The sequence below is a fragment of the Chiloscyllium punctatum genome, chromosome 3 (genome assembly GCF_047496795.1).
Source record: "Chiloscyllium punctatum isolate Juve2018m chromosome 3, sChiPun1.3, whole genome shotgun sequence".
Classification (NCBI taxonomy): Eukaryota; Metazoa; Chordata; class Chondrichthyes; order Orectolobiformes; family Hemiscylliidae; genus Chiloscyllium; species Chiloscyllium punctatum.
In genome coordinates, this window is record NC_092741.1 from 54505008 (window position 1) to 54517865 (window position 12858).

The 12858-nt window shown below is 37.7% G+C and overlaps 1 protein-coding gene across 1 annotated transcript in view; it reads left to right on the forward strand.

Annotated features, from left to right (window-relative positions):
* The window catches only part of bckdhb (branched chain keto acid dehydrogenase E1 subunit beta), a 312116-nt gene that overhangs the window by 201429 nt on the left and 97829 nt on the right, over positions 1 to 12858 (forward strand). Inside the window, exon 9 of the mRNA XM_072553417.1 lies at positions 5638 to 5724. Within this exon, the coding sequence (XP_072409518.1) occupies positions 5638 to 5724 (87 nt within the window). The remainder of the gene's footprint in view (positions 1 to 5637; positions 5725 to 12858) is intronic.

Here is a 12858-nt window from a genome sequence, read left to right on the forward strand (position 1 = left end):
CCAGCACCGATCCTTGTGGCACTCCACTGGTCACAGCCCTCCAGTCTGAAAAACAACTCCCCACCACCACTCTTGGTCTTCTTTTGAGCCAGTTCTGCAACCAAATAGATAGTTCTCCTTGTATTCCACAAGATCTAACCTTGCTAACCAGTCTCCCATGGGAAGCCTTGTCAAACGCCTTACTGAGGTCCATATAGATCACGCACACAGCTCTGCCCTCATCAATCCTCTTTGTTACTTCTTCAAAAAATCAACCAAGTTTGTGAGACATGATTTCCCACACACAAATGTTAACTTTAAGTTTCCCTTCACAGAAGATGCTAGACTCTGGTGAATTTCTAATGTTTTCAGTTTTAATCTTGAAGTGGTAGTCAATAGAATCCATTAGAAAAACCAACAATTTTGATGATTTGGAGATGCTGGTGTTGGACTGGGGTGTACGAAGTTAAAAATCACACAACACCAGGATGCTCCGAAAGCTAGTGTGCTTCTAGTTGTGTGATTTTTAACAATTTTGATGTATTTATACACAAGAGTATATGTACATATGATCGCCTGAACCAGTGCTTCATTTCATGTGATTGAATTGCATTGGACTAATTATCTAGTTACAAAAATAATTACTCACTATCATTGGATATGGTCAAAAGGTGAATGCCTTTTAAAATATACATCGCAACATTTTCCTTTTTCTAAAAGGTCGCTTGTCTCTGCTTTCGTTCAGAATGGATTCTCATCATAATTCCGTCAAGTTGAACATGCAAAGAGACCACAGACTGCTACTAATTATAAGTGCACATGAAAAAAATGCATAAAATACTTCACAGACAGCAGCTAACAAGACCTCATTCAGTTTTTCTTTTCTGATTCGCCACCCCTGATAATCTATTCCACATTTTTTTATCATTTTCACATCTTATGAAAAATTTGTGAAATAAACTTGCATTATTTAATCTGTTTAGTTGGGCAATAATCCAAAGAAACAAATTAAAGACAGTCATAATAAAATAAAGTGAGTTGATGAAAATCCTCTTCACCTGGAGGATTATTAGAACGTAAAATTCTTAACCACAAATAATGTTTGAAGCAAATATTATGCTTTTTGTTTTGAAGGGGAATTACATAATGAATTTGGAAAAAAGAAGTAGACAACAGCGAATGAACAAGTGGGTTTTAACTTGGTGGCTCATAAGGAAGAAAACATCAGGACAGACCTGAGTTCAGTTACCTGTCCGTGTATTAGAGTCATATAATATACAGCATGGAAACAGACCCTTCAGTTCAACTCGTCCATGCCAACCAGATATCCTAAATTAATCCCCCAAACCCTTCCTGTTCAGGTGCCTTTTAAATATTATATTTGTACCAGCCTCCACCACTTTCTCTGGCAGTTCATTCCATACACACACGAACCTCTATCTGTAAAAGTTCTCCCCATTCATATAAGTAATTTGTAACCTTGTGACCCAGCATTATTCCCACGCTACAATTACAGTCAAACCAGGAATCAACTCTACTTTAATGGTGAGTTTCAACAAAGTTTGCTAGGAGTAGCACAAGTATAATGAAAAAATTGGTGGCAATCTGGTGAAGCTACAAGACAGAGCTATTTGCATGCCAAACAGTGGGTGCAGCATGCAATAGAGCTAAACAATCAATGGATCAAATGTAAACTTTTCAGTCCTGCTGCATCCATTTGTGGTGAACAATTAACCAAGGTGGGATGGTCCATTAATATCTCTACCCACAATGATGTGGGATCCCAACACATCAGTGCATAAGATGATCCCAAAACATGTGTATCCCTATTTAGCTAGAAGTGTCAAGTAGGTGACCATCTTGGCGTCTTCTTGAGATCATCAATGTCACAGGTACAGGTCTTTGGCCAATTTGATTTATTTAATGTGATGTGGCTGAAGGCATTGAATGCAGCAAATGCAAAGGGTCCTTACAAAATTCGGGCACCTGTGTCATGCTGCGAGCTAGTACAGCTACAACACTGGCAGGTACAGGTACGTTCTGTCCAAAAAAAAAGGACAAATCTACTTTCTGTCCCAATAGCCTAGAGTCTATCAGAAAAGTGATGGAAGGTGTCATTGAATGCTATCAAGTGGCAGGAATTGCCTGCTTACTGACTCTCTTTTTGTGTTCAGCCAAAACTTTTTGTCTGAATTCATTACAGCCTTGGTCAAAGCATAGACAAAAGAATTGAGCTTAAGTGGTGAGATGAGAGGTACTGCCCTTGATATCCAGGCAGCTTTTAACCAGGTTTGGCATTAAGGAACTCTAGCAAAACTGAAGTAAATGGGAAGCAGTAGATTAAGTCTCTACTAACAGGAGTCAAACCCGGCATAAAGGAATGTGGTCATAGTTTTTGGAAATCAATCATCTCAGTTTCAGAACATGGCTGCAAGAGTACCTCCTAAGCCCAGCAATCTTCATCAATGATCTTTCTTGCTGAATTAGGGCCAAAAGTGGCCATGTTTAATGAAGTTTACACCATGTTCAGCACCATTCATGATCCTTCAGATACTGAAACATAGAAAAAAAATGAACAGGAATAGGCCATTAAGCTCTTTGAGCCTGCTATTCCATTCAGTAAGATTGTGGCTTATTATCTGATTCAATGTAATGTTCCTGCTCTCCCCTTTGATCCCTTTAGTCCTTAGAACTACATTTAAAACTCTTCCTTGGAAACATTCACTGTTTTAGCCTGAATGACTTGCTGTGGCAGAGAATTCTGTAGGCTCACCACTCTCTGATGAAGAACTTTCTCCTCATCTCAGTCCTAAATGACTTACCCTGTATCTTTAGACTGTGACCCCTAGTTCTGGACTTTGGAGACATCTGGACCACCTTTCCTGCATTTACCCTGTCTAGTCCTGTTAGAATTTTATCAATTTCAGTGAGAATTCCTCTTGTTCTTCTAAACACAAGTGAATATAGCCCTAACCAATGTACTATCTGTTCATACATCAGTCCTGCCATCCCAGAAATTTGTTTGGTGAACCATGTTGTCCTCTCTTCATAGCTAAACATCCTTCCTCAGATAAGGAAACCAGAACTGCACACAATAGTCTCACCAAGACCCTGTATAATTGCAGCAAGTCATCCTTGCTCCTATACTCAAATCATCTCACTTTGAGGCCAACATGCCATTTGTTGTCTTCAGCACCTCCATGCTTATATTCATCAACTGGTGTACATGGATACCCAGGTCTCATTGCACTTTCCCATTTCCCAATCTATCACCAATCAGATAGCAATGTGCCACCTTGTTTTTGCCACCAAAATGGATAGAGACAAAAAAGACTGCAGATGCTGGAATCCAAGGTCGACATGCAGGAGGCTGGAAGAACACAGCAAGCCAGGCAGCATCAGGAGGTAGAGAAGTCAATGTTTTGGGTGTAACCCTTCTTCAGGATTTGGGATGGGTATAAGGGGAGCTGCAGAAAAAGGGGATGGTGATGGGAGAGGGTTTTGGTTGGGGAGCCTTGTGGGATGGTGAGGTAGGAATAGGTGAACACAGGGAGGGGGTATGACCTGGTTGGTTGATGGAAGAAATGAATCCAGTTGGTATCTGGAAGGGAACGGTTGGTCAGACGGTTGGAAGGGAGGGAGAGGGGCTGGAAAGGGAGTTGAGAGATGGAAAGAGAGGTTATTTGAAATTGGAGAACTCACTGTTGAGTTTTCTGGGCTGTGGGCTTCCGAAATGGATAACCCCACATTTTTCCACATTGTACTTCATCTGTCATACATTTTCCCACTAACTTAATTTGTCTAAGCCACGCATAACATCTCTACATCCTCTTCACAGTTCCGCCTCTCACACAGCTTTGTGTCATCTGCAAACGTGGCGATTTTACATTTAGTTTCCTCATCTAAACCAGTAATATATATTGTGAATAACTGGAGTCCAGCAGTGATACCTTTGGTACTTCATTAGTTGCTGGCTGCCACTTGGAAAATGATCCATTTGTTCCTACTTTTTGTTTCCTGTCTGCCATCCAATTCTCTCCATGTCAGTATTCCATTCCCAATCCCATGCACTTTAAATTTACACACTAATCTCTTATGTGTGACCTTCTTGAAAGTTTTCTGAAAGTTGTAACAAGCCACAGCCAGTGGCTTCTCCTTATCAACTCATGTTAGTTACTTGCTCAAAAAGTTCCAGTAGATCTGTAAAGCATGATTTCCCTTTCGTAAATTCATGTTGGCTGTTTACTCTTGAAGGAGAGCATATGCATGTGCAGCAAGATTTGTGCAATATCTTCAAATTTGGGATGAAAAATGATAGGTGACAGTCATGCTAAACAATTGTCAGGTAATGACCAATTCCAATACCGGAGAATCTGACCATTCCTTGACATTAATATTCAAGGGAATTGTAACTGAATCCCCAACTAGCAGCATCCTGGTGGATACGATCAACCAGAAATTGAACTGGACCAGCCACATAAATACTGACCAGAAGAGCAGATCAAAGGCTGGGAATTTTTACAATATGTAACTTGTATTCTAGCTTCTGAGAATGTCCAAAGTCTGCAAGGCATAAGCCACAAGTGTGATGACGTACACTCCACTTGTTTCAATAAGAGTGACTCTGACAATGCTCATATTTGGCACCAACCAGGGAAAAACAGCTCACTTGATTCATAACCATTCACCTACTTCAGCGTTAATTCCCTCCACCTCCTTTTCGATGCAGAAGAGCAACTACCCAAGGCTCGTGTGATAACATTTTGCAAACCTGCAACCTCTACCACCTAGAAGGACAAAGGGAGCAAATTTATGGTAGCAATACTATCTTCATATCCTCGTCCAAGCCACATACCTTTGTGACTTGGAACTGTATAGCTGATATTCCTTCGCTGGCGCTGAATCAAATTCCGTTCCCTAAAAGTACTGTGAGTATACCCCATGGACAGCAACAAAACACTGTATCTCACCATCTTTTTAAAGGCAGTTTTAGGTCAAGCAATAAATATTGGCTTTTTCAACAATGCTCACATCTTGACATAGAGTAGTTATTTAAAAAGTTAGTCAACTATTCTGCATCTTGCAGAATTATGTTGGGAATCTGTTGTACATTTTACATTTTCCTTTTCTGCAAGAAGCTGAGGTTCCACATACTTTTAATATTTATTTTTAAATTGTATTTGTGATGCTTGACATTTTTAAATGAATAATAACCAGTGTGTGTGTCTCATCATCATACAGGGTGAAAAGTTAACATATTAAAACTATTTTCTTAGAACTGTAAAGTTGGCCTTTACTGTCATTGCCAAACTTAAAAGGCAAAAGTCAGCATTTAAAATTACATATTGGCTCTTCAAATAACATTACTCTGCGGTATCAGTAAAATTTTCAAGCTGTGGTGAAAGTAAATAATAATTAAGCTACTAGATTGCGATTTGTCAGAGCCATACTAGCTGTTATGAATTTAGGTGCCATACTTTAATAGTATTGCATTTGGAAAAATAAATTATCTTTGCAATATTCACTTAAATTGGTCTGAGAACTACACCTCCATAAACATTCTTGGGAAATGCATCTATATTGTCTCATATGTACCAACATAACAGTCAAAGCATTGTATTTGTGTGTTGAATCACCCTTCTTTTGCTTCTGTTTTAGTCTGTGGCGAAAACTGGAAGGTTGCTGATTAGCCATGAAGCTCCAGTAACAGGAGGATTTGCTGCAGAGATCAGTTCCACTGTTCAGGTGTGTGAGTAAATATCTGTGGTTGCACAATAAATGAATGAAGGTTTTTAATTGCTTTGATTTACTTTATGGACACCAGTACATAGTTTATTTAATGTATAAGAGTGTTGTGAAATCATACAAACACAATATGAGTAAACAGCATCGGAGTCGAAGTAGACCATTCAGTCCTTTGAGCCTGCTGCACCAGTTAATAAGGTTGTGATTGATCTATTTCTGTTTTGAATTCCACATCCCCATGTATCACCTTTGTTTTCCTTGCCTATCAAGAATCCTTCTACCTTTGCCTTAAAAATACTCTCTGACCCTGCTTCCATTTCCATCTGAGGCAGAGAATTCCAAAGTCTGTCAATCCACTGAAAGTTAAAAAAAAATCTGATTTGGTTTCATTTGTTTTTTTTAAAAAAGTTGGAAAGGTGTTATTTTTCCACATTATACTGAAGTAAGACATAACTGAATTGAACACTTTGAAGGGAAAGAGCAAGTTATCAACCTAGCAAAATGTGATCTATCACACATCTTGTAATTTATTTTAAAAGATGACAGCGTGTTTCCAATGTTTGGTACAGGTTTTGACTTCTGCCCCATCCTATGCATCAACTACATTTAACAATAGATGTAGCTTTCATGAGGGCTGCGCTGACTGGACTCCCAGTAGTGGAGAATAGTACGAAAATGATACTCTCCTTGAGGGAAGGTTAGCTGAAAGGTACAACACCACTCCATAGAGTGGTTGAAATTGGGAATTTATTAGCAAACATAATGAAATTTGAAGACATGATGCAACTTCTGAGTGTCTCTTAAAATGGCAAATTTGTGTTTAACCATTTCAACAAGTATCAATTCCACATTTCACATTTTTGTAAATTTATTTCCAAATCACTACCTCTATTATTCTTCTATACCATCTTGCCCTGAAGGTGCTGATTCAGTCTGCTGTTAGTTTCTTAAACCTTGCCCAAATGACTAATTGGCATGAGAATCATCCTTGACAGTGAGTGAGCAGGCATATTATCTGAACATAGATAAGTTTACAACTGGACTCCAGATCCTTTCTAAGATATCCATATGATTGCAGTTCTGCTAAGCTGGGGCCACTGTACTGAGCAAAAATTGCAAGTGGACATCTTGGACAGTTTTCTGTATTGTCAGGATATAACAGCCAGTGGTCATGTTCTGTCTGAAATCTTCAAACTTGGCACCGACCAGCGATCAAAACTGGAAATTTCACAGTTAAGATTGAGATTTTGCATAAAGTAATTTAAGCCTAAACTTTCAGGTGAGAGACAGGTGCATACCATCATGTCTTACATCTCATTCAGTTTTGTTGTTCATAAAGCGTGTATCTAACTAGACCATTTTGTGGATTTAAATACACTTGACCCTTTCATCACTGAACTACAGGCTTGATTGTTCACTGTTGCTCTGCTTTCCTTGGGGAACTTCAATTCAAGTATGCAAACAAAATCCTCAGAAGCAACCAGTGTTAAAGCCATAATATGCATGAAAGTCCTGCATAGAAACTCATAGCCAAACTTGAGCCAAGATGATCAAATTTTTCTGGTGTACTTTGCCAACATAATTCTTTTTATGAAAGGCTATGATTACGGTTCATATCTAACCTATACTTTCAGTGGTCTTACAAATTTCAGGATATATTTTAATTTTTCTAATTAATTGCTCTTCTGAGAATGATTTATGATTCTGTGTAATGTTGTTTAGCTACAAACCATTTGGATATTTATTGAGGATTTCACAAGAAAATGCTTGCAGCAAATTGTTTTGTTAATTTTAAGACTCTCATGAATTGATTCTGCATTCCTGTAGTTTAGAATGTGAGAATTTCCAGTGAATTTTGGCAGAGCTGTAATTGAAAAACATTATATAGCAGTGTCTGATATTCTGATGATTTTATGTAGTCCACTGACCTAGTAATACACATGCACACACCTGCTAACAACCAAAGTATGAAAAGATTTGGCAGCATCTGTGGAAAGAGAAACAGAGTTAATCTTTCGGCTCCAATATGACTTCTCGGACATTCTGAAGAAGAATGATACTTAGCTTGAAACATTAAGTCTATATCTCTGCTGCCAGATCTGCTGAATTTTCCAACACTTCGTGTTTTTATTTGAGGATCTGCAGTATTTTGGTTTTAAATGAATGAATGTTCAATTTTTTATAATTTAAAGGTTTTACAAATTGCTTGCGCTGTAGTTCAAATCATTTCAACTGGTAACTGTTGTTGACTGCATTTTGACCAGTGGATCAAATAGTTCCTTTCTTTAGGAGTTTAACAGGAGTACTGGAATTATAGACACATGATTTGCAACCTGACCTTCATGTTCATATTTCTCAAAGAAGTTAATTTCATTAGTCTCACTGGGTGAAGTAAAGTAATAAGCAGTTTAGGGAAGATCATTTTCCATTGCCACTTAAGTATATTATGATGAATGATGATGTTTCCATTGTTCATTAGTATTAACTGCATCTGTGAAAATAACCTTGTGCTGAATTATTCCATCCTTCTGATGAAGATGATAGTATCCACAGTCTTTCTGCATCAACAACCTTTACTTGGATTCAAACTGAGCCTCCGTTGTTCGCAAATTTTAATTTAAATTCAGTCCTCAAAGTTTCTGAAAAAAAGTTTTGTTTCTAAAAATGCAAAACTGACTTAAGTGAAAGAACAACTTTCAGTAATATCCAGTGTGGTTTGTTACACTTGGTATATCGTATTTAAACCAGGCTATTTACCTTCTCATGTCTTATTAAACTCCTATGCATAATTAAGGTGCATCAATGACAAGTTCTTAAAAAAAGGTATTTTTATCAACCTGTTCAGAGTTGCTATAACACATCTCTGGAGCAGGTGTGACTTGAATACAGGCTTCTGGGACCAGGGGTAGGGACACTACTGCTTTGCGACAAGAGGGCCTTCAACATGACAAATTCTAATGGAAACATTTCAAAATGGCATCACTTTAATTGGTTATATGACAAGAGGGAAGATACCCTTAATATGAAGGCAGGTCTTTAACTGTGTGGTGGTTATTCATACCTATACTGCCATAGTGCCTGATGAAGGGCTTATGCCTGAAAGGTCACTTCTCCTGCTCCTTGGATGCTGCCCACTTTTCCAGCACCACTCTATTTGATGGTAGTGCAACTGTTCCACTTAAGACAGAAAATGTTGCAACTAGAGTTTATATTTTGTGTGTTTATGTCCATTTCTGTTTCACCAAGATGTTTTTCCCTATGGTGACCTTGCAAATTTGGAAAATTTTCCTCAAACTGGTTACTTGTCGTAGCAATTTTATTGTTTCCACATGTGTCACAATTAAATTTAGAGGTCTCATTGGATTAAATTCCTGGCTATTCTCCTGCTGTTTACCACAAATTCTTGTGAATGTGCAAAAATATGCCAGTCTTTTGGGGAAAAATAAGTACTCTACAAAATTAAAGCATATTAAGTTTTACCTGTTATGGCTAATTGAATAATTTATAGCAAATAAGATTATTTGCTTACTGGATGTATCTCTTTTATGTATCTCTTTTGAAATCTGGTTATTCCATCCTAATATGTATTGTGAAGTGGTTTTACTATGTTCTTGGTCTTTAAATATGTTTCATCCCAAGCTTTTGATTATTTTTAACTATCAAATGTATAAATTTGTATTTTGAATGAGATTTTGCTTTTCTGCACTCATTATTTTCATTTTCGAAAACGTGAAAAATGCTTTTCAAATCCTAGGGATGTTTTAGATTCCAAAGCCATCATACATTTTGTGTCTGACAAAGATATAGATATAGGGTTTGAAGCTTCGACAATGTATTCTGGATTCTGAGTGTTAAAGTTTGGAGTTATAAAGTTATCTGTGAGTGGAAGTATTGAATCTGATGCTTATTTTAGGAGTGTGCTTGGCTTGCCACCTGTTTGCTAGTTTCAAAACCAGAGAGAGGAGGATTGAAGCTGGGTAGTAGATGGAATTGTGGCCTTTTTTTTATTTGCTTTGGAACGGATGAAAATTTATTCAAGTCATTAGTAATTTGAGGTTTCCACTCTGTAAAGCATAGAAATAAGAGGAAGAAATTGACTTTACAAATTTACCTTCTCAATTTTTTTTACCTTTTGATCGATGTGCCCTGAGGAAGTGAGAGATCTGCCAGCGAACTAGATAAATATTTGGCGTTTTTAAAAAACTTGTCCTCTTCTGCCACCCCTTGACTCAAATTCAAATTCATCTCAAGCTGATACGATAAATATATTACTTTGTTGATTTTAATGGCTTTAAGTGAAATGAATTTTTGTACTCTTAAAAGCAATTGCTGATCATTCCAGGTGATCATTATTGCTGCAGATCCTTTAGTGAGGAAGAGTCGACCTCTAAGTCTGATGTTCAGTTCCTTGTGCAGTTGGTGAAATTGCTTCTTCTTCATCAGTTGTCTGCTGTGAAGAAGCAACTTTTCAAGTTGCATGTACATGCGTACAGTTAAGAAGGTATACCTGGTTGTTCACTTTCAAATCAGGTAATAACTTCTTTACACAGGTTCCACATTGTTAAGGGGACTGACATCTATTGAAAGAGTTCAAGGTTTACACTAAAGCTAGCATTCCAGCTCTCGCCTCTGGCAATCATTTGGCAGCTTTACCAATCTGAAATTTGGCTTTCTGTCTTTTTGTTTTTGTTCATGTTGCTACTTCTAGCTTCAATAGTTTTTTTTAGCTATAGGAGGAGTAGTTAGGGTTCAGTGTGATTTTGGCTGCCATACTATCCTATATTCCATTCTTTCTCTATTGTAGAGAAGCTCTTCCATAGTCCTGGCCAGCATTTGTACTTTATTGACATCACTAATGAATGAATCAATGAAATAACCATTTACCTGAGTGATTTTTGAGATTTCTCTGTGTGAAACTTCACTGGAATCTCCCCATAATTTAAAAGTATCTGTTGAATGTGAAGTGCTTTAAGATCCTGAGGGGTTCTAAATAAAAGCAAATTTTCTTTTTCTGATCATTAGATAACCAAGGACTTTCCTCACTGACCATAGCTAAATTGGAGTTTATAATAATTAAAGCACAAGATTCTAACAGGGTTGGTAAAGTAGCTGTGAAGGTGATATTTCCATTGGCTGGTGTACCTAGAACTGATGGAATAAAACTTAAGGAAAAGGGGATAGTCATTTAAGACTGAGATAAGAACAAAGTGCTTTTCCCCAAAGAGTTGGGAATCTGTGGAGTTTTCTATACCTGAGAACTGTTAATATGTTGTTGTGGTCAAAGAGTACGGGCTTTGGCAGGTAAGTGGAATTGTCGAGGATCAATTCTGATCATATCAAATGACAGAACAGGCATAAAAGAGTGCATGGTCTAGTCTTTCTTTTCTTTTTATTTATACGTAGCACATCTATTGGTCATCTAGTATAGTATCTAATGATTCTGAAATGTTCCCAGTGCTGGATCATTTGCCTGGTGGAGCCAAGATCAGTAACATCCTGAAGTGCTGGTTCCCTTGCTTTCTCTTGCCTCTAGGCCGTTTTTGCAGAGGCAGGTTGGGGGTTTAGCAGAATAATTGTTTACGTTTATTAGGAATAAATTAAGCCCAATAAGTCCAGCATGTAGTAATGTATCATCCTGCTCCAGAAGAAGTTTGTCTTGGGGTGAATTCTCGTGATGGACAAAGGAATTGCTGCAAAGAAACTTTGAAAGCTTTTCTTAAGAGTTTCAAGATCACCTTAGAGTCGTAGGGGAAGCTTGCTTAGGATTACTGCACCTAGCACAGTCAATTAAAGAAATAGTATAGCCTCCTTTCAAAAGCAGAGATAATATGCAGGGAAAGGAAATCATGGGTCAATAATTTGTCCAAAACCTAATCATCTGTGACCCTAAGCATTCTAGAACCTAGAATCTGTTTCGAAATCTCTTTCCTATCCTCACGACGGAAAATCTAGCCCATGGTCTCTAATTCAATGTAGAAGCAGATTAAAAATGTGCCAGGTTTTCAAATGCGATCTTTTGTCAGAACTTGAGATACTGGTCAGCTGGAAATTTTAACCAATGTTTTTCTGTTCATATACTAGCCAGTATTCTATATATCTGCAATATTTTTCAACTGAATGTGAAGGAAACTTTCTGAAGAATCAGTTGTAGATTAGCTAGTTCTATTCAGGGCTGTCAGGAATAACCCTTGAGATATTGTTTCATCGTAAATTATATGTATATACAAAACAGATGGAACATCAATTTAAGTCTAAATATTTTGTGTTACTGCCTCTTTAGTGTGTTGACTTTGCAACTCCAATAGGATTCTAGGAAAGCAGTTGTTTAAATAGTGTTAAGTTTTCTTAGGGAGGGGTAGTCATTTCAAAGGTTTGTGGTTTTTGGTTTGGCCAGTAGACGTTTGGGGGATGTAATGGTTGAGGAAGTGCTTTGCCTTGCAAGAGGGAGGCATTCCTTCAAGTTTGTGTTCAAGTTTGTTTAAAGATTGAAACAGTTTCATGCAAACATTTCAAAATAAAATTGCAGTGGAAATATGGCAGGACTAGCTGGAGCTCTAGCTTGCTACACTACAAAGCAGAACCTACAGTTAGAACCATAGAATAATTGTAACACACCAGGAGGCCATTCAGCCTGTCTTGTTGAAGCTGGCTTTCTATATAAGCAATTCCTCCAGTCCCACTCCCTTGTCTTTACCCTGTAACCCTACACTCTGGTTCTTAAATACAGAGGAACCTCAATTATCCGGCATTCAATTATCTGAATATTGGATTATCCGTCAAGATCTCAAGATCCTGATGCTTGGCTAAATTGTTATCTGGCATTCAGTTATCCGGAATTTGATTAACTGAACGAAATGCTTCTCACCTGCGTCCTTCGAATAATCAAGGTTTCTTTGTAGTTATATGTCTTGCTTGGACCTGTCTCCCCCATGTTCTCTAGATGGAGATTTTAGATCCTATCTACTTGCTGCATAGTAAATTGTTTTTTATTGCATTGCTGTTGCTTCTTTCGTCAGTCACCTTTTTTGATCCTTCTGTTGAAGGGAATCGTTTATCCCTATCTCCTTTATCCAAATTGCCACCATTTTGAACACCTCCATTCTCCTTTTAATCTTTCCCAAGAGAAAAAACCTC